The sequence below is a fragment of the Corvus brachyrhynchos genome, unplaced genomic scaffold (genome assembly GCF_000691975.1).
Source record: "Corvus brachyrhynchos isolate BGI_N302 unplaced genomic scaffold, ASM69197v1 scaffold331, whole genome shotgun sequence".
Taxonomy (NCBI): domain Eukaryota; kingdom Metazoa; phylum Chordata; class Aves; order Passeriformes; family Corvidae; genus Corvus; species Corvus brachyrhynchos.
The window spans coordinates 4,774,995-4,802,708 of record NW_008237229.1 but is presented as its reverse complement, the minus strand read 5'-3'; the positions used below and the strand labels follow the sequence as shown (position 1 = coordinate 4,802,708).

At 35.9% G+C, this 27,714-nt stretch overlaps 1 protein-coding gene across 3 annotated transcripts in view; it reads right to left on the bottom strand.

The window, feature by feature from the left end:
• CCDC102B (coiled-coil domain containing 102B) overlaps positions 1–27,714 on the bottom strand; it is a 157,420-nt gene that overhangs the window by 115,916 nt on the left and 13,790 nt on the right. For all 3 annotated transcript variants that reach the window (XM_017729489.1, XM_017729490.1, XM_017729488.1), the window contains 3 exons: positions 19,942–20,562; positions 17,938–18,146; positions 12,650–12,758 (listed from right to left, as the gene is read on the bottom strand). In XM_017729489.1, the coding sequence (XP_017584978.1) occupies positions 12,650–12,758; positions 17,938–18,146; positions 19,942–20,550 (927 nt within the window). In that variant the 5' untranslated portion in view covers positions 20,551–20,562. The remainder of the gene's footprint in view (positions 1–12,649; positions 12,759–17,937; positions 18,147–19,941; positions 20,563–27,714) is intronic.

Here is a 27,714-nt window from a genome sequence, read left to right as displayed (position 1 = left end):
AGCAGCGACAGGGGACCCTCACCACCAGCAGACCAGACGGAGGGGAGCAATGAGACATCGTTGGGACCCTCAGATGGGTGATGTGCTTCCACCTAACCCCTGTCACCTCTCCCTGTTCCCCCACCCCCCACGCACACTTCTATTTCTTTCTCTCTTTCTTTTCTCTTTCCTTCTCTTTGCCTCTTTTATTATTAAATAAAATACATCAAATTTTTGGCATCAACATCTAACCTCATTTGGTTTTAATCTCATTTCTGGGAATATTTTGAACCTTCTTTCTCGTTTATGCACAGACTTAGCTTGCTTTGCTTTTCTGGGTTTAAACTGGATCATAACACCAGGCATTCTCTCAGAGATCATTGAGGGACTCATGGGAACCCTGTGAGGTACCTGTGGGTATCTGCTGCTGCCACGTCAGGAACCATTGAAGTAACTGCCTCTTCACCACCAGAATCTCGTTTGTTGCATCTTAGACAGAATAAATGCCCCCACAGGAAAAATGAAAAACTAGGTTTCTAAATTAGGAAAAAAAGATATGAAATCTTTAATCTGCTCCTCCTACATTTTGACAAATTTACCATAATAATTAGCTCTTTTTTTTCCTATAGCTGATTTAAGAAGATCTCTCAGTTACAAATAACCTATCCATCAAGACACTGGGAATTTTCCAGAATATCTCTGAAATTTTCCTCTCTTCCCCCATAAGATGAACAGGATAAGTGAGAGCTATTTATTTACTGAAAAAAACCAAACTTAATTACAATTAAATTACCAATACTAAATGGTCCATCAAGTCATTCTTCCTTTAAAACCTTTACTGTTGTTTAGAAACAAATACACGTATTCTCGCATTTTATATATACCCAACTCATAGATGATTTCATGCAGACCTTATACTTATGTTATAATGTGGGCAACAGTAGAAGGACTTTCTTTTCCATCTCTGGCTGGGACTAAGACTCTCACCTCTGGCTCACACTACAAAGACCCTCAGAGTACAGACCACTTGGCTGTCCTAACCTTCCCTGGACCGCCTCAATTCTAGTTCCACTCCAACAGCACCTCTAAGCATTCTCTTTTGCTCAACTGTAACACAAACTTTTGTCTCTGTCTGGGGCAAAGTACCTCACCTCCAGAATTTCTGTCAGCATCACTCACAACTTCTCCTGCTCTGTATTTCTCATTCTAGCAATTGTTCAGCTATATTACCCTCCCACTTTCATGGCTTGCCATATTTCAAAAGTAATGCTCATGGTATAAAATGTACGAACAACTACACCACTTACTCAGCTGCACCAAAAAAGATGCTTCACTAGCTCACTGCAGTAACTTGACTCTACAGATTTACTAAATGTCCCCTTTTGCTATGGTCTTTCAGACTATCCAATAACACCTTTCTATCTGGGTTCCATTCTAGACTTCTTCATACTAACCACTTCCAAAAGTTTTGCCAGTTCCTGGAAATTGCCCATAAGTCAAATACTTTTAATTCTTTCCTGTACAAATCTGAACAAAGTGGCTTTCAGTGTAATTTCTGACTGCAGAAACAAAAGTTGAAGCATTTGTTTCAACATAATTCAAGTACTATTTACTCATAACTTTAATATTAGGCAACCTTTAAGTAGCCTTTGACTTGAAGGCTATTTTTTTAATAATGACAAAACCAGTCAGGTTCAAGTAGTTTCTGTACTTCCCATAATTAGAAACAGAGACTGAATCTAAACTCATTCGAATGCACTGGGCATCTTTTTGCAGCATCCCTTTTACTGCAGGCTCTTCAAATTATCTTCTTGTTGTTGTTGCTGTTTTTGTGTTTAGCAAAATATTGGTGCTTAGATAATCATGACCTTATATAAAAATGGCATGTACAAGATGCACATTTGCTATATTCCTAAATGGAAGTGATATTTAAAATGGGATTAACATGACTAAATTATCAAACTACTTTTCTTTTTTTGACTAGAGATGAACATAGTAATTAGAGTTCTAACCAAGATTAGTCTAAATGAACATTATACAGTGGTTTAGGTGAATTTAAAATGCTCTCTAATCTTGGTCAAGGAAATAATTCACATTTCAGCTAATCCCTTGGAGAATACCGCTTGAAATTTATAAGGGACACGTGTCAACCAAAAGTCTCAAAGCTTGACAAGCCATCACTCATGTGGACAGTGAGAATTCCAATGTACTAAAAAATTATTATTTCCTGTTGCTACTATGCATGGAGAGGTCAAATTTTTAATCCAGGGAATAAACAAATAAAAATTCCCATACTAACTAACAATTAACTGATCTAATAACTGTAGCCCACGTCAATTTAAAAAAATAAAAAATAAAAAAAATCACACTTTAGTATTTATGTTTCACTAACAAGCAAGGAAAAACTTGAGCTCTTGACATATACACTGAAGGGTTTTATTTGTTTGCTTTACAAATAGTAGCATGCTTTTCTTGCAGTTGATTGGATTATGACAGAACACAGCAGGGGTGACAGTGGTAATAGAATAAACAAACTGTGTTAAAAATCCAAAGTAAATGGCAAAGATTGTTTTAGGCATAGGGATTACAGTAGATCTTTTTCCTAATGTAATTTGAAATCTCAAAGGGCAGCTGATTTTGGGCATCCTTAAGCAAAAAAATCTGAAGCAAAGCATGAGCTTTCATCCCTTAATTTTCCTCACTGACATCTTAGCTTTAGTGGGTGGGGGGTGGGAAGACAAAAGACTGCTCACTGTGTGTTGAGAAGTTCAATTCCAGACAGTTTGGTTTATGTTTCAAAGGAAGGTAGAATATGCCCCTGCTGAGAATCTTTTTTTTTTTTTTTTTTGAGGACACCTGAAACTTCTTATTAAACTCTGCTTCATTCCCTTTTCATCCAAGTATTGTTGCAAGACTGAAGTTGCCCAGCTTAAGAGTTTTTATGATCTGCATTTAGCTTACTTCTGTTACTAGTGTTCGTATCAGGGGGAGGGGACCATGTGTTATGTGTCTTTGTGGTTGTTTTTCCTACTCAAAACTAATACAACAAGCTTCTTCCCAAAACAAAGAACACAGACTAAGCCCTGAGAGAGCTGAGACTGACTAATGCAAAACCTTTTTTTAATAGCAAGATAAAAAACAGATTTGTCAGTTTGTATGACTATGAGTGGAAATTCATGTACAGACTTTACTGGAAGCAAAAATGAGCTTCTATTCTATGGAAAGAAATGACCAGACTGATTAAATTTTTATTCTTAATTTTCAGAGCAATAACAACTTATATATCATTTACAGAAGATGATTTTTATATTTGGTATTTTTACAGGTAAACAGCATACAAATTCAATTGCAATCCAGACTATAACAGCTTGCCTCCCTTTATTTCAAATAGTTATCTACTGCTGTATGTTTAGGTAGTTATTATTAGTAATTAATTTAGGAACTAGAATATGCCATAAGCCATTCTAATAAGTACTGTAAAAAGAAGATGATAACCCTTCCTCAAAAAATACGGAGATTTGTCATAAGAAGATGAATTAAGACATGCAGAAAATCATCTGGAAAAAAAAAAGTAAATAGTGCAGTGGGTAATATAGACATTTATTTATTTATTTATTTATTTTTGAAGTTTGATTTGCTGTACAGAAGGTCAGTAACTCTTTTATTTACAGCCAATTTCTAGGCCAACTTTCCATCCTCACTTTTTATTGTTGACTTGAGACAAATGTATAGCTAGATAAGGAACTGTAAGGAAACAGAAAAATCAATAGTGGCCAGCATGATTGGGAAACACTCAAAACAAGTTCAAATTGTCCTCAGTCTCAAGAATTTCCTAGACTGTATGGGTATTCAGATCAGAAAACTGTTCAACCCAATTGATAAATTATTAAATCAATAATATTAAAGATATAACAAGAATCCTAGTTGATAGATTGGAAAATAAAATTGTAACTAAGCTTAGTTTACAGTACACTTTTTAATATAACTGCCGATGAATCATAACAAAAATACATCAAAATGACAGCAACAGTCAAAGTCTCTACATTTAACTTGGGGACTACACAAGTTCACTTATCTTACACATGACTGTTGACTTTTCAGATTAATAGTCAAGGGATGCTGGGAATAGGATGTTTCCTGTAACTGTAGGTCTCTACAAATAAATAAGTCAGATTACTAGAATACTAAATAGTCTGAAATCACACTAGAATTTGTAATCATAACTTTCGTGTAGGAAAAGCAATCCATACCATCAGTTTTAATTAAAATTTGCAAGTCTGATTTGACATAAGATGAAATATTCAGGAAAATCAAGATGGCATCAAGGTTCTTTGCTGAGTACCAGACTATTATACCAATAATATTATACCAGACTATTATACCAATGTTACTTAAAGTGCAGATAAATTGCAGTATAATACGCCAGATTCCAAAAGTTGCCATGTTCTGATGCAGTGAGCTTTAAAATGAAACATTAAAAGCCTATGCTAAAGGGGACAGATTAAACCAGTATTTCAGCTTGTTTTCTCTTCAGAACTGTAAGTTCAACAGGATTCAAGAAATAGAGGAGATGACTTTATTCAAAGACATTTAAGTGTTGTCTTGCTTAGACTTCACGTAAATATAGTATAGAACATTTCTCCATACAGCTCTCCTTTCAGAGTAAGAACCTGAAATATACAGCTTTAGTCACTTGTTCTAGATAAGCAATTACATAAGATAATTTCTACAGAGCAGTGGTCTGGTGGCAAGTGCCTGTAGCAATGGTTCTACTGTTTTCAGTACAGTTTACATGGCACATCTTCTGTTTCATCTGAGCCATACCCACAACAGCACATCACACCAGTATTCTGAAATTACAAATGTCCCTGAAGAATCTTCTGTTACAATTCTTAATCACCTGTTACTACACAGTGTAGGAACTGATCCAAAGTTCATTGACATCAGCAGATTTCTCATTGACTTCAAGGTATCATTCATTCTGTCACTTGAAGAAATATGCAGTACTTCACTGATGTAAGCAGGGTAAGTTTTGTTTCAAAAACAATGGAAGAAAATGAACTAAGGCTATTTTCCAATCAAACCTCCCCCCAGATTAGATTGTTAATTTTTAAGTGACACATTGCTGTCCTTATCCAGGTAAGGATAGAAAAAAAGAACTACATCATTAAGAGGAAAATGCTTGTATCTTTAATTCAATATCTTTAATGTCGGACATTAAATTCAATTTTTTACATTCTACCTGTTGTTACATTTAATTCTTCAGTGGTTTGTTACTTTTTTCAGGTAATTTCAGCCCAAGTTGATTTCATGCGGATGAATAACAAGTAAGCATACAAGGAGAATATTTACTTTAACAACTAAATGAGTGCTAAAATATAATACTGAGAGGTAAATTCAGGACATTTAAACATATATTAAAAATTAGATATTAAAAAGCCTTTTTTTTTTTTAAACTATACACTGCAAAGAATTAATTTCTGATGGAAAACCATATGGTCAACGGACCACACTAATACATTATTAAGAAGCAACTTTGTCATATTTTTGGGCTTTTCAATCTGAACTATGTAAATTTCTTTTCATTAAAGATGCAATTATAGAATCATAGAATGGCCTGAATTGGAAGGAACCTTGGAGACCATCTAGATCCAACCCCCTGCCCTGGGCGGGAACACCTTGACTCATCCCTAGGACCAAGATCCCTTCATGTACACAAATACACACATACATACACACATATCTATAAGTGTGTGCATCTGCACATTCCTTCCTCATCTTCTTCATTTCATCACCAAGTTATACTTTCTGTTCAGTGGCAGAACAACAGGCTAAACAAACCTCCTCAAATATTGCCATTTTGGCTTCATATTCCTTTCACAAAGAATCTGTGTGCAGAGATATATTCAGAAACATATGTTTCTTCTAAACATACTTCTCACAGAAAAAACTTTTCATCTTTCAGTTGTCCTTAAATTAAAAAAAGCCCCAAAAATAATCCTGGTCTTGCTTGGTGTTTTCATTACAAAATATGTAAAGAAGACAGAGAAAATATTGGCAAGTATGGCTCAATAGAGTTTAAATATCTTGTCAGAAGCCATTAAGGGCAAAAAAGTCAATGAAACTGTAGACTTTTCCTGCACTTTCCAAATTAGATTTGTGGGAAAATAAACATCAAGTGGAACCTTAATATTATGCAGCGTGACAAATTATACTTTAAGTTGGACACTAAGAACATTAAGTACGTTACTTCCAGAGATAAAACTAAATATGAACGGGGATCTGATTTATGAAAATAGTGGAAAGAATAGTTAACTCTTTGCAAGAATTGCTGCTTAAGAAACAATAAAGAATTCTTTCCTTACTCTCTAACCACCTGTTATTGTAATTTACACAGGAAAAAAAGTGTATATCGAAAGTAATTTTTAGAGAACTTTAATCAAACCATGAGTTAGATGTGTAGCATCATTTTCATATCATTTCACTCAGTCTGAAAATTGCACCAGCCTCTCAAACAAATGAAGCATTGAGACCAATAAGGAACACTCCAAATTCTAGATCTAGTCTAAAAATAATGAGATTTTATTACAAGAAAATTACCTGCACCAAGATTCTATTCTATAAAGTCATTTGCATTCTCAAATAATTCAGATGTTGTTTACAGAAAATTGCCTAATGATAGTTTAAATCTCAGCCTTGAGGCTTCTGATATCAAACTTTATAAAAACTCTTTTAGCATGCTAAAACAGACTAGTGGCTATTCTCTAGTGTATAAAAGCACCATAAAATTAATTTTATGTACATAATTTTGTTCCTATGATAGCCATGCAAAGTACTCAACATTTCTGGTCATCTTAGGTGAGAAACTAAACAGAGAAATTCACAGTAGCCAGTATAGTCATTCAGGCTACTGGTTTCAATCTGATAATTATTATTCTTTCTGCAGGATTCAGGGGACAATCAGAAGGCATTTTTTGAGTCAGGTGAAAAGTGTGGGACAGAATAAATGATTTTACTATCTATCTGTATCTAAATTTCCGTAAGATTATAAGAGTATCACTTTTTCCATTTCATATATGTACTAAGTGAATGAAAAAAGCAATTTCAGGTAAACAGCTCAGTAGCACCTTCACACTATAAGGTAATTTCAGAATACAGATTTCTGGAGAAGGTAGAAATCAAACAGAGTCTTTAACAAGACCTGTTAACAACCTGAGCCCCCAAATAGGCCATTCCATTTTAAAGAGCATTTAAACATTTACAGTGATAGAAGACGATTTATCCAGAAGCCTCACTCACATCAGTGGAGCTTCCTTCACCTGGGAAACAACAGGTAGGGAACCATTCACAATCTCTTAAAGAAAGTAATGTTCCTAAGTAACAATAAATAGACTGCTGTAATATAGTGTAAAACAACTATATACTGAGAGAGAGAACAGAAAACGCTTGTTTTAAAAGATGTTTAAAGATTTTTTTTTTTGGCTCTAGTGCAAAATCAATAGCTGATGACTTACCTTCAATTCTAAAAAAAAAAAAAAAAAAGGAAGAACAGAAATGTCTCTGCCAAAAACAAAAAATGCTCATTTAGCCTGTTTTCCTTTTTATCTAGGTATATATTTTTTTATCACTGATGTTCCAAAAAAGATTTAAGTACCAATTAGTGTAATTTTTGCCTCATATCCCACAAACTTGGATAGGAATTTCCCTCATTAACTACCAAAACACTAGATAATTTTGAGTAGGAGCACATTCTGTACTTCAGCTAGCTGAAAATTTTTTAAACAACACAGAAGTCACTGCCTATAGTGGCATTTGTAAGTCTACAGTGCACACCAGTGGAATACGGTAGTACATGCATTTTTCCACTCTTTTCTGTATAATGTAAAATTGTTTTGTAAATATTCCATCTTATTTAACTCTTAAATGATCAGAAAAGCACATCCTTCAGGAATTATAAAGATGGGCATAAAATTTTGAGGAAGATTTGCAATGAGTATAAACAAGAATGTTTTATTGCACATAAGATAAAATGATCATTCTAAAACCTAAAACTTCAACAGACTTGCTTACTCCAATTCTGTCTTTACAAACATCAGGACAACACACCAAGGATTTGCTCAGTCTTCCAGAGTCCAAAGACCTAGCTAATCAAACTCAGAAACTTTTTGTGTTTCTCAGACTGTTGGTTAATTGATCTGTAAACTAAACTGTATCTGACAAAATTGGATACCCCATTTCTGGGGGCACTCAACAAGCAATGTTATGGATGTGAAATTTTAGTGTTCTTCAGGGAACTGAAAGATTCCTAGTTTTTCCAACAAAGTTTACTTTAAACCCAATTATATCTAATGTCAACACCCTTCATTTACTCTATAGTCTTACAGACAATCTTTGCCTTTCTGTGGATTCTCATGCAAACACAATAATAAGTGTAATTTTATACTGAGTAATTGCTTTTCTGATTTTAAAATAACAAAGTATTTTACATATTTTAAAATAACAAAGTAATTTTTAATGGGAGACGAATCCTTATAAGAGTAAATTGTCAATTACAACACCAAATGCAACTTTCTGTTGTATCTGTTAAAATGGTCTAATTTATGACCCCAAACAGGATGAGATCAATGCTAGTGTCACACAAAGCTGCCTATAATGCTCATGCTTACTATGATCATAAATTGTCACTTTACTACTTTTTATAATTAAATCAATACATTGAAAACTTATTCACAACTTCCAAATTGATCCAGAATGGATAGTTTTTAAAAATTATGATCAGCAAGGCTCTCCATATTTAGTTTGTTCCAAGGTGAGTAAATACTCGTCTTTTAATGAAAGTAAGTGAAGTAGTTAGTTACTGGGAGCACTAATAATCAAGTCTTGGCAGCTGTGAAGTTTCTAACATTCCACAAAATCTCTCCAACTTCCAAAAGGCTAGAAGAGCTACCCATTCCTAAAAATGGTTTAATTTGCAGTGGCTCTGTCTCTTGCAAACCCAGCAATTTTTTCATATTCACAGTGCTAGACTGCTAGGCAATCTACCAAAGGAAATATCAGATTAATTTAGTCAAGGACATGAAAATAATCTAGATGTAATGATTGATCTGCTGTTAATCTAGAAATTCCTTTGTGATTTAATATTGCAAGTGTCTATAAGAATCAGATTCCATGCTTAGCCTAGTACGTCTGTGCTTTCCTTTATTTCACTTTCAAATTTTTCACCGTCAAAAATCTTTTCGGTGTTCCATCATCCACTTCTCAACAGTAATATATAGTGAGTGATATTCACATACGTGTTGTCAACATACAAGGTTGGGTTTATTTCAGTAGAGGGAGAGTTTCCACTTATAAAAAAACCCCCACTAATACAAATAATTTCATTCGCATTAGTCAGATTCATCCAGATCGGTGTTTTTCTGTAATTTAAAAATGAGATTTATGCCATAAATCTCATAAGATGAACAGAATGCTCAAAATATCACCTCCTGTTAGCAATTAAAGCAATTGAGCACCTTCCCAAGAAAAAAGCAGCAACACATATATGTAGGCATGCACATGCATAAATATTGTTATCTACCAATTTCCAATGAATTCTCAGCAAATTTTTACTTCCTGTTGTTCTATTCCTGATGACAGGGCCATAAAGCATTTCATAAAGGTTGCATTTCTGAAGCAAAACTATTAACTAAATCTAGACTTCCTCTGTTTAGCACAAGTACAACAAGATAAAATCCTACTTAACGAGCAAGCAGAAAATAAAGAACTAAAATCTGAAGGAACTCAAATATGAGAGATAGATGTTAATTTGTTGCTGTGTATGTTCATCTACGAAGGAAATTCCATTTACATATGCATCACCTATCAACTAGAACTTGAGATTTAATAGACTGCTTGCAATCTTTTCCAGAACATGAAAGAAAATTAATTAAATTCCCTCCATTATTCCAAATCTGAGATGTTAAATTCATAGGACATTTTTAATTCTCTATCTCTGTTTAGTTGTATAGACACACATTTTGAGTTTTGTTGGATCAAGGAGATCCTCAATCCATTGTCCTGAAAGCTAAAACCTGTAAACTGCAGCAGAAATATTTGTTACTCGTCTACTCATGAACTCAGATTGAAATGAACATTTATTTCCTAACACAAATCCTACATAATTGGGCCATGTTCTTAAATTACTCTTTGAAGGCTGATCTTCTGTGTAAAACCACATTGCTTTCTGGCATCAGAACGCCACCAAGAGTGCCCTGCTGTGCTAAATCGGTCTTCTGACACATCTACCTGTTCTTCTGAGTATTAGGACAAACCTTGGTTGTACTCCAAGGCCTGACAGCTTTGTTTGACTCCTTTGTTTACCTGTCAGAGTTGCCTCCCATGTGATCCTTCCCAGCAGTACCTTGACTGAGCCAATATCCTGCTCTCCTTAGGTTCAGGGTCTGTACTCTGCTGTTTGTCCTCCTTCTTTCAGGACTAACAACACTGCTATATCAAAGTTACCACAGATGAGGAAATTATTCATCATCACATCCCCAACTAGTTTCCTTCATATTAGTCAAAAGCAGATCCAGCTATGCATTACCACTTGTTGGCCCTTTGAATATCTTCAGCAAGAATTTATTCCTGAAACCCCACTGAAATCTCTTTGATTGCATCAGCCGTTATACCTTCCTAGCAGCTGTACAGTCACCCACGAGAACAGGGGTTTACAACTCAGAGATCTGCGTTCTTTAAACACTTTGTTTCCTTATCATGTGATCTGTAACAAATTCCTACCACAATGACACGCTTATTGGCCTCTCCTCTGATCCTGAGTTACAAGTTTGATTACCCCCCATCCTGCTGGAGACCTCAAAAGATCTGAGGCAACTTCCATCCCCTCAGCCCTTCCTTGCTCATGTTTCTGGAAGTCATTCACAGTGAACCAGTTGCATGAACTTGGCATGGTATTTGAATTTTTCCAATACTGTAGTTCTGTAACCACATAGAGCTCTAATTCTCCCTGCTTGTTTCCCAGGATGTGTGCATTTCTTTACCAACACTCGAGATGGTGTCCCTTTACATTTTTTAATCATTCCTGAACTCTTTCTTGCTCCTATCAACCTGTGCCCTGAGCTTTCCAGCTGACCACCACTTTATTTCACTGTGGTCTGTAATCTCTCATTGCCTCCTTTCTTAGTTCAAAGCTCTCCTCATTACCCAGCTGGTAGGATCAAGGGGACAAGACCCAGGTCCCCGTGGTCTCAACCCCAGAGCTATGTGATCATTCCAAACATGTCCCTAGCTGGTGTCCATGGGGATGAGTAGTAGTGTAGTAGGCCTTGGCAATCTCTCTGCAATGTTCTAGATCCTGGCCCACAGCAAGCTACCCTCAAAAAAGCAAGTGAGGAACACAGGGATTTCTATCCCCACAGGACAAGCCTCCTACTACTGCCACTCACTGCTTCCTCCTGATGTTAATGCATGGTTTGGGTTAAAGCTGGCTCTGATGCCTCTCAAGTCATGGCTTTCTTCTCTTACTTCACGACCAGGTCTTTGAACCTTTTGAACTGCAGATCTGGAAAAAGAGCCATCCTCCAGTTGCTGGAGAACATATCTTTCCAGCCTTCCTACTGTGGGACTCTATTCACTATGAACTCAGAGTCTCTGGCTGCCCCTCCCATGTGGTTCAGACTTTCTTACCTCTGGATCCCTGTGCAGATCCTGTTAATCTTCTCTTTGCCTTCTCTGATCCTGCCCAGCCTTACTTCCTCATCCAGGTCAATGGGGACAACACATTTTTTCAGCCAATCTCTACTCGTCTTGCAGGCAGAGACACTCTGTCCTATTGCTCCAGCCTCACAGGAAGGTATCAGGCACTGCCTGCAGCCCAAGGTCTGGGCACCTGCACCCTCCCTCAGCAGCTCAAAGCTGAGGTCTCTGCTGTGCCAGCAGCAGCACTCCCAGCTGGTGGCGAGGGCCGTGTTCCAGGCTGTGCTGCTACAGCTGCTGCTCTGTCTTGTGCTTCCATCAGCATCTTCCCAGCCCCCTCCCACAGGCAAACTGCTGGACAAGCCATGATTCCCCACAGACACAGGACATGTGCTGGGCCTGCCAGGTGCACCTGAACCAGTGGCTCTCCTTAAACCAGGAGTTGCCTTTCTTGGCCACAGCCTAGATATCAGGGGGTCCTTGCCACCTCTGGGATCTTGCTAGGTTGATACCCCCACCATGCCCACTTGGTAACACCCCAGGATCTTTAGTGTGGCAGGGCTTGCCCGAACAACCCTTTGTCCCACATGGGCCCCTTCTCCCTGAACACAAGCCCCACTGGACCCTGATCACAGATTGCTGTACATCAGAGCAACCAGCCTCACCACACATGGGGATGGGACACCAGAACCTGCCCCCCCTCTGGCCAGTCCTTTTCTGGAAGCCTGTGGAGCCACCCCAGTGCCACTCCCACAGCTCCCCAGTGCCAGTGCTGCCATGGCAGCATCCAGGGCTTGGCTTCTCCACACACCCTCATCAGGTCCCTCCCATCAGGCTACACAGAATAATAGCTGATAACTGGTGGGTTTATCACATTCATAAACCCTGGTCACAGTTTTACTCTTAGTTACAAGACAGGAAATCAGAGGTCTAAATTTTCGTTCTTACTCTGTGTGATAACTGTGTACTGCTAACTTACCTGTTTCAGGCTTTCCAGCTTGGTTTGTCTCAGTTCTTCATATTTCCATTTCCAAAGAAATAACTCATTTTCCATCTTTTCCATTTCTTTCTCCAGAAATACATTCATTCTGAAAAAGTATGAAAATTTATCATTGCACAATTTTGAAGCTGACAGATGACAAATTACTTTGAATTTCCTTCTCATAGCTTGAGTTATATTTTGCTGCCTTTGTCAAAGGTATATCTTGACTTTATTAAAAACCTCTAATATCATTGCATAATTATTCCAAAAGATTTACCAAAAATAATCACTAAAGAGAAAACAAAAATCCAGTAGTACAGAATTAAAACTTTAAATGAAATAAAATTTGGGGATAAACTGAAGAAAAGTTGACTTCAGTTAGTGGTTCAGGTCACCTAATTTATCACAAGTTAGTGAAGATCCTCGAAGAAAAGGTATTACATCATTTGTATTTGGTATAAACAGAAGATTAAACAAACATAGGCAGGGGAAAATATACTCTATAAAGACAGTACAGAAACCAAAGATGACTGGTGTTAAATGTTAAAAACATTATTAAAATATGTATATTTCATGTTTCAAAAAATAATTGCTCCTGGAAGAAAATGTGAGAAGAACTTTAGGAAAATGTATTATTTAGTTCAGAAGTACTATGCCTGTAAAATAAGAAAAATATGAAACAGTTGACAAGAAAATTCTAATACTGTCAATTAAAGAAACTATTTTGTGCCACTGTAGTTATCTTCTATTCTAATGGAGGCCAATGGAATTTTTCAACCTTTTATAACAGATGTTATTGCCAGGCTTACTAGAACTATATTTTGAGGGTATTTGATTTAAAAATTCATCTAAATACACTAATCAAAGTGTATTGATGGAATTTGTCTGGGGCATTTCTATGCAGCAGACTTCAGGCTTGCACAGAGATAGCAAGAGTTCCCACTGACTGGACTGGCTCAGGTCCGGGAAGCAATGTCAGCTACATTAATGAAGCAATCCACTTTAGTGAAATATCTTCTTCTCCCTTCTTTTATAACTAAACCTAGTGCTTTTGAATCAGGGATCTCCTTTTTCTGCCTAGATTTAGCATATAGCACAGCTTATCTTAGCAAACACCTAGAGCTCCCATAACATTACAGTAATAGAATAAACATCATTACTTACAAAGCAAAGTGGAGAAAGATTTATTTCATGCATTTCAACTCAACAGTTTTTCTTCTAAAGTAATGGGATATCTCATTGGAATGATATCATGACTTCATTGGATAACTAAGAGAATTGTTAAGTGGGACATTTAATACAGTAGAAAGTGAAAGTCTGAAAGATGACATTCTAATACTTTGAAAAATAGCCTATTGACTGTACTGAATGCAGTGAAAGTCCTCAGAAATGGTCTAATCTGAAAAGTAAAAGAGGAATGGTCAGTATGTAGTGCTTATTTAGAAGACAGTAGTTTTATTTTATGTTACAGTACTTCTTAAATGAGACAAGTGACACTGAACCGTGCCGTAAATCAAGTCCCTCCAGATGGGAGAGAATTTGCTGTAAGTCCTTGCAAGGAGTTTCAAAGATAAACCGGGACTTTTCCTTGAGTTTCAATGCTTCCAGATAGTTGTTTATTAAGTCTTATCAGAGGAACAGAGCCACTAGCATGACCCAGGTACAGCATAGAGCACAGAAAAGCAGGAGTGTGGCCTCTCTATCAAGATTTACACAGCCTTTTAAAGATATTTTAACCAATAGTTACTAAAAATGTACATTATCTTCACTTTCTTACCAATTATTCAGTAACACGACTAGGAACTGCGGAATTTTCTATCCAATCATTCCAAACTACTTTTACTGCAGAATATGGAGTAGTAGAAGAAGGAGAAGAATGTCTAGAGAACAACAACAATCCTCCATTTTGGTATTTTTTATTCTTATCTCTTTACTACAAAGAGAAGCCCAAAACCTCTAAATTTTTCACCCTGTGACAATCTTACATAGTAGTCTAGCACCTAATTCATACCACTGTATTTTCTAGTTGTTGTCTGACTGTTGGTAATTTTTTCCAAGGTTTGAGGTTAAAACAGTGATGTTCAGGGGGGTAAGAACCCTTAAACACAGGCAGAGAAATATTCTTGGCACTCTGGGTTCCTACAGACAAGGTCCCTCTGATACTATAAAATGAGATGATCCTGATTACATAAAGTTTACTATTTAAAGAAAACAAAGAGTGGGAGAAAGAATGTAGCAGCTTATTACTAAGTAAAAGAATCAAGTTCTGAGTATTTTTAGTGGATCTCGTAATGAGACATTTTAACTCATTATCTAATTAAATCGCATAATTACACAGAATGGTTGAGGTTGACAGGGACCTCTAGAGGTCATCTGGTGCAAACCGCCTGCTGAAACAGGGTTGCCTAGAACTGGTTGCTCAGGACCATCTCCAGATGGCTTTTGATTGTCTCCAAGGATACAGACCCAGCAACCTTTCTGGGAAACTGGTGCCAGTGTTCAGTGATCCTCACAGAAAAAAAAAAAAAAAGGATTTCTTGTTGTTCAGCAGAGCCTTCTGTATCTGTTGTCTATGTCTGCCCAGCCAGCCTTAAGCAGCTCCTCTTTGATATTATCAACTAGCAGTGGGCTAGTTTGTGGGCTTTTGGTTTTAGACGAAATAAACACTTTAAAGTTCAAAACAGAACAAATTACAACCTTAAAACTAGAAGAAATTTAGATGAGAACACTGAGCCAAAAGATGACAAAAGACAGCTATTTTAAGCAAATGATTATGTAAAATGCTGAGCAACTCATAAGGTTTGTCATTTCTATTCATGTCAATGGGACCTCAAATGTGTAATTGATATGAGCCATTAGTACCTAGTAGAGGATGTTGGTGTGTGATTTTACATTGCAAACCCAAACCTGATATTTTTTGAAAGTCAAAACAAAAATTTTCATCTCTTTTTCTATTTTTTTTTAGACCTTTTTTCTTTTCGCTCTTTGCAAAGCCTGATCTGTGTGCATGAGGCTATGTCAACATTACTGAAGATAGCTCTAAGCAGCATGCAATAAGCAGAAATCCTCTCAGGGTGAAGAAGCAAAACATCTTATGGAGACATTAGTAAGGAAACTAAGTAGGTTACTGTTTGGTAACTTAGTCAGGGGCAAGTCCAAACACTGGATTTGCATAAGCTTACTTGACTCCAGTAAAAATGCAGTCAGAGTTCAGAGTGCTGCGTGCAAACCAGAAAACTGCTGAGAAGTCCTCTGCTGTATGAATAAGATCATACTGACTGCCAAAGTAACCTTTGGCCTTTGGGTTCAAGCTGTCTATGATGTGTTTGCTTTTGATGCAGCACAGCTGTGTGTCCTTGGCTCAAGTTCACTGAGAAAATTGCTAAGTTGTGAGGAAGAAGCTGTGAGAAAGTACTTAAGCTAGAGCCACACGAGATAAGGGAAGTAAAAATGCAAACAGGGGTGAGATTGTTGAGATAGTTATTACAAGCAGCTCCAGAATCCAGGAGCAAAAATACTGACATGAGCAAGAATAAAACCTAAGAGGGAAAACTATAAATCTGAAGATGGAAATTTGGCAAAATCAGCCAGTTCCACTGAGGCGTGGAGGCCAACCCTTTCTGAGCTAGCAGATGACAGCCTGCCCAACAAAGATTCATCAGCTATCTCAAGAAACTGGTGACTATGATAATACCTATCCTAGTAATATTATTCCTAGCTATTTGCTGTGTCTATTGCCAAATATAGTTGCTTCATGCTTAGAAGTTGCATATATTCTGCTTATGTAACATCTCTGCATGCAGGAAATATTGCCCTCCTGGAGAGGGAGTTGTTACACCAATCCCTGCTGTTATGTGGAAATCACTGCTCTGTGAGCATTTGCTGCCTGAGGTTGGCATTGTCACACATTGCATGTCATAGATGTGCCCCAATTCTTACCGTGTGCCAGTAAGTTTATTGCCTTATACCACAGTCAGTATATGTCTAGGCATAAATGGCAAAATCTGTCTCTCTGAAATACAGCTACAAATTGGTTAGAGAGGCATGTGAACAACCAAAACCTATTAAAGTTTTTGCCTGAGAAGTGACTAAAAATGAGTTGAAAAACTACCCATTTTCTAAAATAAAATTATTATATATGCATGTATACTGTGATTGCTGTTGAAAGATGAAGTACCTAGGCCCCTAAACATTTCAACCCCAGGAAAATGGATATGTGAGGCATCAGTCTCCTAACTCACATATATGTTTTCTTCCACAGAAAAACTAAATACTTTTTAAGGAGAGAGAGCATGGTCATCTTCTGCTGTGTGATTCAACTAGAGAATTACTGCATGTCTTTTACAGCTATCTAATCCAGACAACAAAACACATTAAATATTAGTTAGGAATTGAAAGGATTTTTTGCCTCAGACTTGTACTATCTACAGGACAATTATGAACTAAACTGACAGGCAGGAAGTGTGAAATAAACTGACTGAAGTAAATACTTCAACACAGTTTACCATTACAGACTCTCTGAACCGAAAGTGTTGAATATATTTTCAATAGACAGGGAATTTTCTTCCTTTTATTTTTCTAATTAACTTCAACTGATTTTGAAGTTACAGGTGCATAATACCTAAAGTCTGCTACTACATCATCATACATCACATGCCGCAGGTTTCCTTGAAAAACCTTTCTGGTGAGATTCAATCTTTCTCAATATTGACCATTTATACAATATAAGACTCTTTTAGGCCACCAAAATGTACATTTAGTATTTATGTGAGACAAATTTGATATGCTACATAAGTGTACAATAAATGTGTTACTCTCTCTGTTATCTATCTCTGTTAACCCAGACTTTTCTAGAAGTGAAGAGGTTAAGATTAACAGCATATTTCAGCTGATTCATATATTTCAAAGTCAAAAACAGCCTTTGTCATTCTGCAGTTGGACTCTTTCAAAGTCTGCTGGTAGAGTACATGAAAATTTGTTGTTATGCACAAAGCACTCCAATAACTGGGTATAACACACCTGAGGTATCACTGCATTGATACCGAATTGCAAATAAGTATATATTTGTATGGAACACCTCTTATTTAAATGACAGACAAGGCGAAGAAAACTATAAACACACTATGCTGAATTCTCTCTATAAATTCTTATTAAAGCCTTGCAAATAGCAATGAATAAAGCTTAGAACATATGATCTATACATGCAAACATCACCATATCTATTTTAGAAGCTGTTTTAAACTCCTTGCTAAGAATTCCATGAGTAGGATATATTTTGCACTTACTCTCTTTCCTTCTGTAAGATTTTCTTCATCTCAGCCAAATGCAAATTCAGGACTGATACATGTATTAAATCATTATCTGTTGTCTTAGCTGTAGTACCCAAACTTGTTTTAGGTTCCTCCAAATAGGTGCTGGGAAGTCCATTGGAGAAGAAATCAGGAAACTTTTGGGTGAATTTTTTATTGTCATTGCTTTGGTCTTTGTTTATATCCTGAGGAAAAAAAAAATATGACACCTGAGAAAAACATAAATGAAGGAAAAAGTCTAACAGAGTTCCTGCAGGGCCAAGGCTCTTCTAGACATTTAAGGAACATAGGAGAAAAAAAGGAAATAGGTAGCATCGTATACAGTTGGACTGTATATGGGTAGAAGGTGCAAAAAAGGTCACTATTTGAATCAATGTAATTTTGTGATATGTTACACCTGACATATGACAAGCTTTGTATCCAAAATATTTCTAATGTGTCTTCACTAAGGAAATATATTCCATTTATCTTTTGTTGGCTATAACCGTGGTGAAGACAGAATCCTGGAACAAATAAAACCAGGAATGCAATTTATCCATACAAATAATGTGTTGAGAAACTCTACATTATGAAGTCCTAAACTTTTTATGCAAAGTGTGTTGAAGGATGTGATGGGCTTATACAAGTTTTTCATAAAGAACAAAGATATCTATTTTGAAGATACATGTTTTGAGTACAAAACATAAACAAAAATAATATCAATTATGAAAAAATAGTTAAAACTAAAATACATATTTTTGAGGAAGACTGAATGTCTCTTATAAACAAGTTTCCTTTAGAAATGTATTTGCTTTACCACATCTGAGGAATTTTGTTTAAAAGCTAATTTTATTTTAGCAGTTTACCAACAGTCCTCTTTCACATCACTCTGTTCTTTTGAGTTTTTAGAGGAATGCCCAAAATTTACATCGGAAAATATGAGAAACCACTGAAAAGATAAGAACGTTTCCCATCCACATACAAAGTTTCAGTTTTCAAGTAGAAAATATTTTATACTAAGGAGAAATAGTTAAAGTATGTTTTGTGTTATTTCCTTCCAATGGCACATTTGTCTGCCTTTAAATATGGAAGGTATGGTTCTTTTGGCAAAATTTATTCCCACTACTAACGCTACATTTTTTTTTTCCAGATTTCACAGGAATGCAATATCATTAATATGCATTACAGAGTAAAATTTCCAAACAGAATACATTCAGATTTAAGATCTTGGCAATTTCCCTTGAATTGAAGTAAAAAATTTCCTACTTTTACAATGCGGGGAAAAACATTTTCCTGCAATGTATGAAAAAATTACCTATATCTACAATGACTGCCATCTATCAGACAACAAATACAGTTTTCACATGGTGCTGTCTATGAAGACTATACAGTGCATTCCGAGGCACAGAATTAAAGGTGAACAAATACTTCCATTTTTGATCAATGTAACTGGATCTTTTATATAGAACTAGGAGCTGTTTAAACAATGCTGCTACTCTACTGTTTAATTCTATGTCATGACTTAATTGCTCTCCTTATCAAACAAAATGTCTTGCAAATTTGCAAAAGAATTTGCCCCACCTCTTCCCATGTTTTTGAAGTTCAGGGAGAATTAAATGAGTTTATTTTAGAAGCCAAGAACCTAATCTGCTTTTTTGGAGGGGAAAAAAAATGTAAGTATACAAAACATGGTTAATTCAGATAAGATAGGTAATCTGTTACCATAAAACATGAGAGAATCAAAACAACACTGTAAATTTTTGGATAGAAAAGTCTGTCTCTGTTACTTAAATGTCTAGTCATAGAGCAAGGGGGTATGAATTGTTTTCTGTATTTTTCTGTATTAGGAATATTTAGATGGGTGGGGGATATAAAAGGGTTTTCTAGCAGAATGGATCAGGCAGAATTTTGGTCAAAATGCTTGAAAAATCCTATTTCTACATACACATCCATGCTTTGCCACTTCTTCATGATCCAGAAAAAAGATAACCCATTCTTTACCTTCTTTGTGTCTTCTGCCCCAGAAATTTTGGTGATTTTGTTAAGGTCTTTCAGAGGTTCTGGTTCCAGAAAAGTTAACATGTTTTGGTCTTTTTTAATATAAGATATTTCTGCACAACTGTATTCTGTTTTCCAAGCAGTTCCATTTTCTAAGTTTTCCTTCTCACTTACTAAATCCTGATTTATTTTTTTAAGCACACTTAGCTCTTTTATGACACTGTCTAATTTGATTCTCAATTGTCTTGCTTCTTCTCGTGCTTTATTTCTTTCTGCTCTAACTTTGCTCCATTTCTCCCTCCAATTAGCGGTGCAGTCTGACCACCAGCGCATGGTCTTCTCCATTTGGGCAGCTCTGGCTTTGACTTCTTCCAGTTCCTGAATTTTTACTGCTTCAAAAATTTCCCAATCACTGCTGCAATTTGTATGCATACGTGCATAATGAGGGGAGTATGGGTAGAAACTTTGAGATGGAAGATTTGAATGATGCAGATGGTCACCTGGTTGCCAACATCTATCTAATTTATCAGGTTGTGTTGGTTGGGTCCCAAAAACCTCTATCTCTTCCATTTGTTTCTGAATGGAGTCTAAATTCATGTTTTGATTCATCATCTAATTTCACTCCTAAAAAAAAAAAAAAAAAGACATAAAATAATTTAGATTTAATTAATAATACTATATGAATAAGCTCCAACAGTCAGGTTTTTTACTGCTGTGAGTTAATGATGCTGTTCATGTTTTGGAATTGTGCTTTATCAACAAGAAATAGTTATTCAAATATCTTCTATTTAATATGTTTTTACTACAGCATAAACAGACAAACCTATTACTTGGCTAGGATTTGCTTGCAAAGGAAGAGTCATTAAATAATCATAGTGCTCTCAAAAATGTTTGAGTCTAAAGAAAACAGACAAAAGCTTTCTTCCTTCAAGACAAGATTAAATTGAATCAATATATATTTTAAATATCTAGTAAGAGGAAGTTATTTGTCTAGAACTACAATCACAAATCACTTGCCTCCTTTCCTAAACTGTGGAATTTCACACTAGGCAAAACTCACCTTATAATTTGCATAGCTAAGAAAAAAATTATCAAAACCCTTGTGACCTTTGGATTTTCTTTGTTTCATGAGAAAAATCAAGCATTTTTATAAGGGTCTTTACTTTGCTGTCTGCATTCCAGAAGATTTCCAGGTAATATATTCTTATATTATTTTTGAAAGTGTAGCGCTATCCTACTGTATTGTACAGCCTACCTCACAGTGATATGACTCAGCTAATAAATCTTGTTGCATTCTTTTTCATTATTTATCTTTTCATAATTTATTACTTATTTGGCCCAGAAGAAAAACGGTTTCTCAGAAATTGCTTTCCTATCCCAGTGCTGAGAAAATGCTGATGTGGACAGTCTGTAGAGACTAGCCACTTATTCCTCCTTGTTTTTTTCCTCTTGGTTATGCTAAAAACAAACCAGACCAGCCAACCAACCAAACTACAAACAAACCAACTTAAAAATCTTGCTATTTCAATAGGAGATTAAGTGGTTTGAAATAAAAAAGAAATTGCTTTTATATTGCAATATCCATTTGTAAAAAAACATGTTTATATGTTACAGCAATTAGTGCTAACACCTGCATTTGAAATGCAGAAGGCCAATGCTGCAAACAAAAGACTGAAGAATTGATAGTTTTGGCATTATGATTCAGTTTTGTCTCATTTCAACTGAAGAGAAGTTTTTGCAGGCTTTGTTCCAGTTTTCCAGCTATTTTCAAATTTTCCATGATTTCCAGGACATTTATTTGCCATTTGTTAGAAGCTTATGGAGAACTGTTGTTGTGGAGTATAGATATGAGAGGAGGAAAAGGACAATGAAGGACTCCCAGTTCCCTTCATGATCACTGTCTGGTGTAGTACCATCAAGCCCCACAACACCACCACACAGATGTAGCAGAGCTGCTGCCAAAACTTCATCAAGGTTGAGTCTTTCTTGCTCCTTGACCTACTTCCAGCAATTTAATTTGAATAAGCCTTATCCAAAATACAAAGATGTTGCCACCCACAAACTTGCATGAGGCCCAGTAGAGCCAAAGTAACTAAATATTAAACTTCTTCAGTCAGTTGTTAATTTAACATCTGGCTTGTGGTAATGCCTTGTTTCCTAAAGCTTTAATTAAAAAATGAACCAAACAAAACCACAATAAATTTTAAATGCATAATAATGTAAATAAAACATACTACATTATGTAATAAATATATAATGAAATAGTTGAAACTTTTGGATTTTTAAATAGTACAATAAGTTTTTCTTACATTTTTTTTGTGTCTGTCCCAAACTAGTAGATATCTACTGAAAAGCTTATTACACTTTTCATAATCAGTAGGTTTTTGCTAGCATCTTTGCATATTCATTAAAAGAAGGGAGAACATGGGGAATGCACAGTTTACAAATCTTAAAAGATGGAGAAATAAGAATGGCAATATTTTTCTTTGACTGAAAATTTGAAAGACCTGAAAGATATTCATGAATCAGAATAGCCTGCTGCTGACATTTCATTACAGGTTTGAGGTGACTTTGTCATTTGAAATTCAGTAATATTCCCAAAAATGGAGAAATGTTAAGCTCACAGATAACAGGACACTGAAAAAAGAGTCATTGGTCATGAATTCTTGCTCCCCTCCACTGTGATGGCTCAAGTGTTGAAGTGAGGCTGGGACACTGAGAGTCAGATCAAATTTACTGCTGTAATAATTGAAGTAGGCTTGATCAGTAAGCTAGTGGTCTCTTAGCCTTCTAATAATTTTATGATAGGCTGAACTTTGCCTGCACTTTTCAGCATGGATAGATGATCCCAACTCTGTACCTGAAATTCAAAAAAATTAAGAATTCAAATAAGTCGATCTTCCTCCAGAAAACAGAAGAGCTGGCTCACTCCAAAGTGGTAAGAAAAACGAGGTGTTTCTATTTGTATTGATTTCCCTATGTGCTTTTCAGAAAATCTAATTAAAATATGTTGTTTAGATATCTCCTTTAAGATTGCAAGAGGTAGAATAATATCATTTTTTCATTAAAAGAGACAGATCTCAACACAATACATTTCAGCGGCTGGCTGACTCAGGATAAAAACAAAAAAATAATAGAAATATTTGTTGGATATGTGAAACAGGTAAGGAATTCTATTATAACTATGAATTATGAAAATTTGTGTTTGTATCTATTTTTAGAGAAGTAGACTAAAATATTAGTTGGAAAGGAAGCAAAGATTAAAAAAATTAGAAAAATGTGTTGATTATTGTAAAAGCTCGGAAACTTTGAAAAATCTCACCATGCCAAAGGGATGATTAGGATGGACTTCTTTTATCTTATTTATAGTTCATATCAATCTACTCTTTCATGTTCTCAAAAATACTGCACTGATGAAATAATAATAAAAACAAGTCTAACAGTCCAACTGAAGACTTTTAGTACTGAATCTGCTGATACTGAATCTTTAATCATCCCTCTAGTTAAAGTGATACTTAAAAAAAAATTTCTGTTCTCTGGTAGATGACCACCTCATAGAAAACATCATAAATCTACATTGAACTCTGAAAACTCTCATCTATAAAATATCTATATATTTATATATGTTCCAGGGGGAATAATTTCTAACTTGTATGTTAAAGACAATTAAAGGAAGAAAGCTCCATTTTAATGTTCTTGGAGACAGGTCTCTGAACATCAGAAATTTCACAAGTCTAAAACTGACGAAAAAATACTGTGTGCAGCTAGTTTAAAAGTTGCTAGCTTGAGTTGGCAGCAACAGAGTAGCCAGCACAGCATATGGAGCTCAGTGAGAATAATGACTTAATAAAAGATAATTCGATGGAAAGATAAAATAAATTAGAGAAATGGATGAAAGTGGGGGTTTTCTGATCAGTGAAGCCTTCTGATAGTTCCAGTTTTAACAACTGAGGGATAAGAAGGAACACAAAAATCCCTTTTAGAGTTGTTTTTTTTAATGGAAGAATTTAAAATAAGTATGAACAAAATTTAGGAAGCAGCATTCATTGTGTCAGGTGAGCAGAGTGGGAACAATATGTGTGATGATAGAGTGAGAAAAGAGAGATAATATTCCTCAGGGGCAAAAAAAGACACAGACATTTGGTGAACATGACAAGGAACATAGATCTCAACCATATTTCATTATATTGCAACCCTTCCTATTTACCTCATGATCCTAAACACCAGCAAGAAAGAGATCTTGATTTATTATTACCAGCTATTGTTTTAAGTAAACAGCAGTTTATTCACCCTTGGTGGCACAGCTAACAAAATCACCAGGAGAGAAAAGAATTATTGCACTTTCCTCATGTTAATACCTGCTTACTGAACTCAGCTTTTGCAGTCAGTTCAGTAGCTAGGGCAGTGCTTGAGGATACAATTTCAACATCATTTTACTAACTGAATGATTTAATCCTCAGTTACATGTCTCTTAACTATTAAGACCTCAGCCAAAAATTTTTAAGGCATTCTGTCTTTACAGAGAATGTCTGCTTCAGATTAAGCCAGTTTATTTTCTTTTGTCTAATCTATAAATTGAATAGGATAAAATGAATCATAGAACTGTACATGTTCTTTTGTAAGTGCTACTGGAAAGTCAGAACTTTCCATGGTATTGCTGCAGTTCTCCAATGAACAAACCCTGACACAGAGAGAAGGCTTAAAGAAAATGGGCGGGGATGATGTGGTCATTATGGGAAGAATATAGGAAGTGATGTAACTCACTCCCTGAAAACTGGGCTGTTTGCTAAGGGCTGCTAACTACAAAGCTATCAACTCAAGAAGAGGAGATCAAATTTTTTGTGTCTGTTCCTATTGTAAAGCTGGTTTTCATTATTTTCATTATAACGTGTCTGTTCCTATTGTAAAGCTGGTTTTCATTAGTCACCCTTAGGGGTTCCACCCAGTGGCTAGATGAAAACAATTTTGCTCAGTAAATAATTGAAATGTATGGTGAAAAACATCACACTGGAAAGTGTGTCTGTTCCTATTGTAAAGCTGGTTTTCATTAGTCACCCTTAGGGGTTCCACCCAGTGGCTAGATGAAAAAAATTTTGCTCAGTAAATAATTGAAATGTATGGTGAAAAACATCACGATGGAAAGCAATTCATGACATAGCTCAGTCTAAAAACATAACCATAAAAATTTTACCTAATTACCAAAATCCTAAAAATCCTAGCAACAGAGAGCCAGGTGGCTGATCACTTGGTTAGAAAAAACATAGGACAAAACTCTGAGGCAGAACAAGTACCTGGTTACAGGAGTGGCTTAGACACACAGGGATGTAGGATTTATTTCAACAGGCAATGAGAGAGGATAAAAAAGAGGAGTGGCAAAAATTCTGGTGAAACAAATTGTATATTTGTGCCATTTTTGTTAAACAAAGGTACAGCACATCACCAACATTCTACCAACTCCATGGAAGGTAAGTTATTCTGGGAAACTTCTCGTGTGTACTATGACAAACACCTGGAGGGGGAAAGGAATCCTTACAGGAGCAGAAATAGTGGTATTCAGAATATATTCCCTGCCTAAGCTATCACTGGTCTCACAACTGCTTTAAGCCAGTGGCTTCCTGCATCTCCCTTACCCAGACAAATACAATCTTAGCATCGATAACATTTTAAGAAAAAGGTAGGACAAGCTTGGTTTGGTTCAAATATTGTACAATGGATTTTCCAGCTACTGCATTAACCTCAAAATAGTGGGACAGTAGATCAATGGAATGAACTACTAAACCAGCAACTACACAAGAATGCATCTATTAATACTCTACGCGTGGATTCTATCTGTGAGAACTTTTAAGTTGGCTACACAAGTGACAAACGCCCACAAGAAGGAACATAGATAAGGAATTCATATCAATAGCTGCCCCAAATCCTGTTCAAACAGAAGTAAAATCCTTCTGAAGTCCATAAAATGAGATTGCAGTTAAACATCCAACTCAGGAGTTATCTGTGTGCCTCCCCTTTTACAATGAAAAAGGGAACAAGTTAACAACAACTGAAGTTTGGATTATGTCCAAGACCTGAGTGTCTTCTCTTGCAGAAAATGTGACCCTACTGCATCACCACAGCAATAAATGATACTTGGAACATATACCCAGAACTTGTCCATAACAGATCCTGCATTTTTAACATTGCCCATGGAACAACTCAGGTATTGCAGATCCATGATAATGCACCTTTAAAACTAGTTACAGAAGGATTACCATCTGCAACATCACAAGGACAAGTATTGACAGTGGGTGATAATGTTACATTAGCACTAAGATCTAAAGTTAACCTGAATTTACCTGTATGTAGTAACACTGGACATGAAGCTGTACGTGGTTGTGATAAAAACAGAGTGCAAGGGGTACTACAGGCATGTAAGGAAACTAATCATATGCTAGTGTCCCAGAATAATTACAGCATATGCACACAATGAGAAAACACATGGCAATTTTTTCATAAACACTCCTAATAATCACTGTGCAAATCAATGGACAAAATAAAGCTACCATTTGCTCATGGCTGTGTATCTTAAAAACCAATCCTGCCTACTTCTTACTAAAAGTGCCCTTCACTTAATGCAATTGCTTTACGTACTAGAGCCTATGATTATGGCTCCAAAATTAATGACAATGAATATACATTGAACATAATCAACATATACACTCCTGCATGGAATGAAACCAGTACTGAGTATAGCAACCATCTCTACGATAGTGGCTACAAAGTAATTTGCCAATAGGACATAGAGGTTAAAGAGATATTATTCAAAATCTATTGGGTGAAATTGGTATATGAACTGAATTAATTCCATACTAAAATCCTAGCAAATAAATTTCTCGATATTACCAGACACTGAAGCTAGGATAACCAAAATGACTTCGAAAATTCTTAGAGGAAAAAAAAGTAAAAATATGATAGTAATGAACACACAGCTGATCCTAAAGTCTGACATATGCTCAGAGCAGCCCCAGCTTGAGTGTTTAGTGTGAAAGCAGCCTGTACATAGAACTCAGCAGGTAGGAAGAGATAAGAGCGGATATTACCTGCAGCCAACAACTCCTGCATCTTCAAGAAGCACCTACCTGGCAGTTTCTTCAGGTGATGCTAACTCATGGAAGTGCTACAGACCAAAGTTCTGGGCTGGAAAGTGTAAATGCCTAAGCTTAACTCCAATGTTTTTGTAGCAGATTCAACAGCAGGGTGACTGATGAGGATTTTGCTTGTCAGTGTGGTAAGGGGGACATTCACTCCTTGATAGAGGAGAAAGAATGAGCACTGGCATCAACAACTTGGTAACTAGTTTGTTCATAGAGAAAATATGATTTAGAGAAATTGTAAATTAGAGAGCTTGTGAATTAGGGAAAAAATTATTAGTGAGTTCATGTGTTGGACTAGTCTGTTCAAAGACAATTCCACTATTGTTTGATGTCTTTATGTTTTGGCAGTGTTTTTTGAGGCAGAGGATTTATATTTTTTTATGTTGGTTTTTTTTTTATGAGGTCATAAGTTCATAAAATAAAGTTTAATTTACAAAGTCCACTGTGCTGTAAATTTGAGAGATCCAAACAGACCATGACATCATATGCAGATTATCATACCTCACGAAAATTAAAAGGTAGTGCTTTCAAGACTTTTTAATGCACAGCCAAAGATGATTCTGTTTATTTTTTCTCCACAGCTATAAAACAATATTAACAATATTAAACCATATGGTATATTTTTAAGCCATGTTGTTTTCAA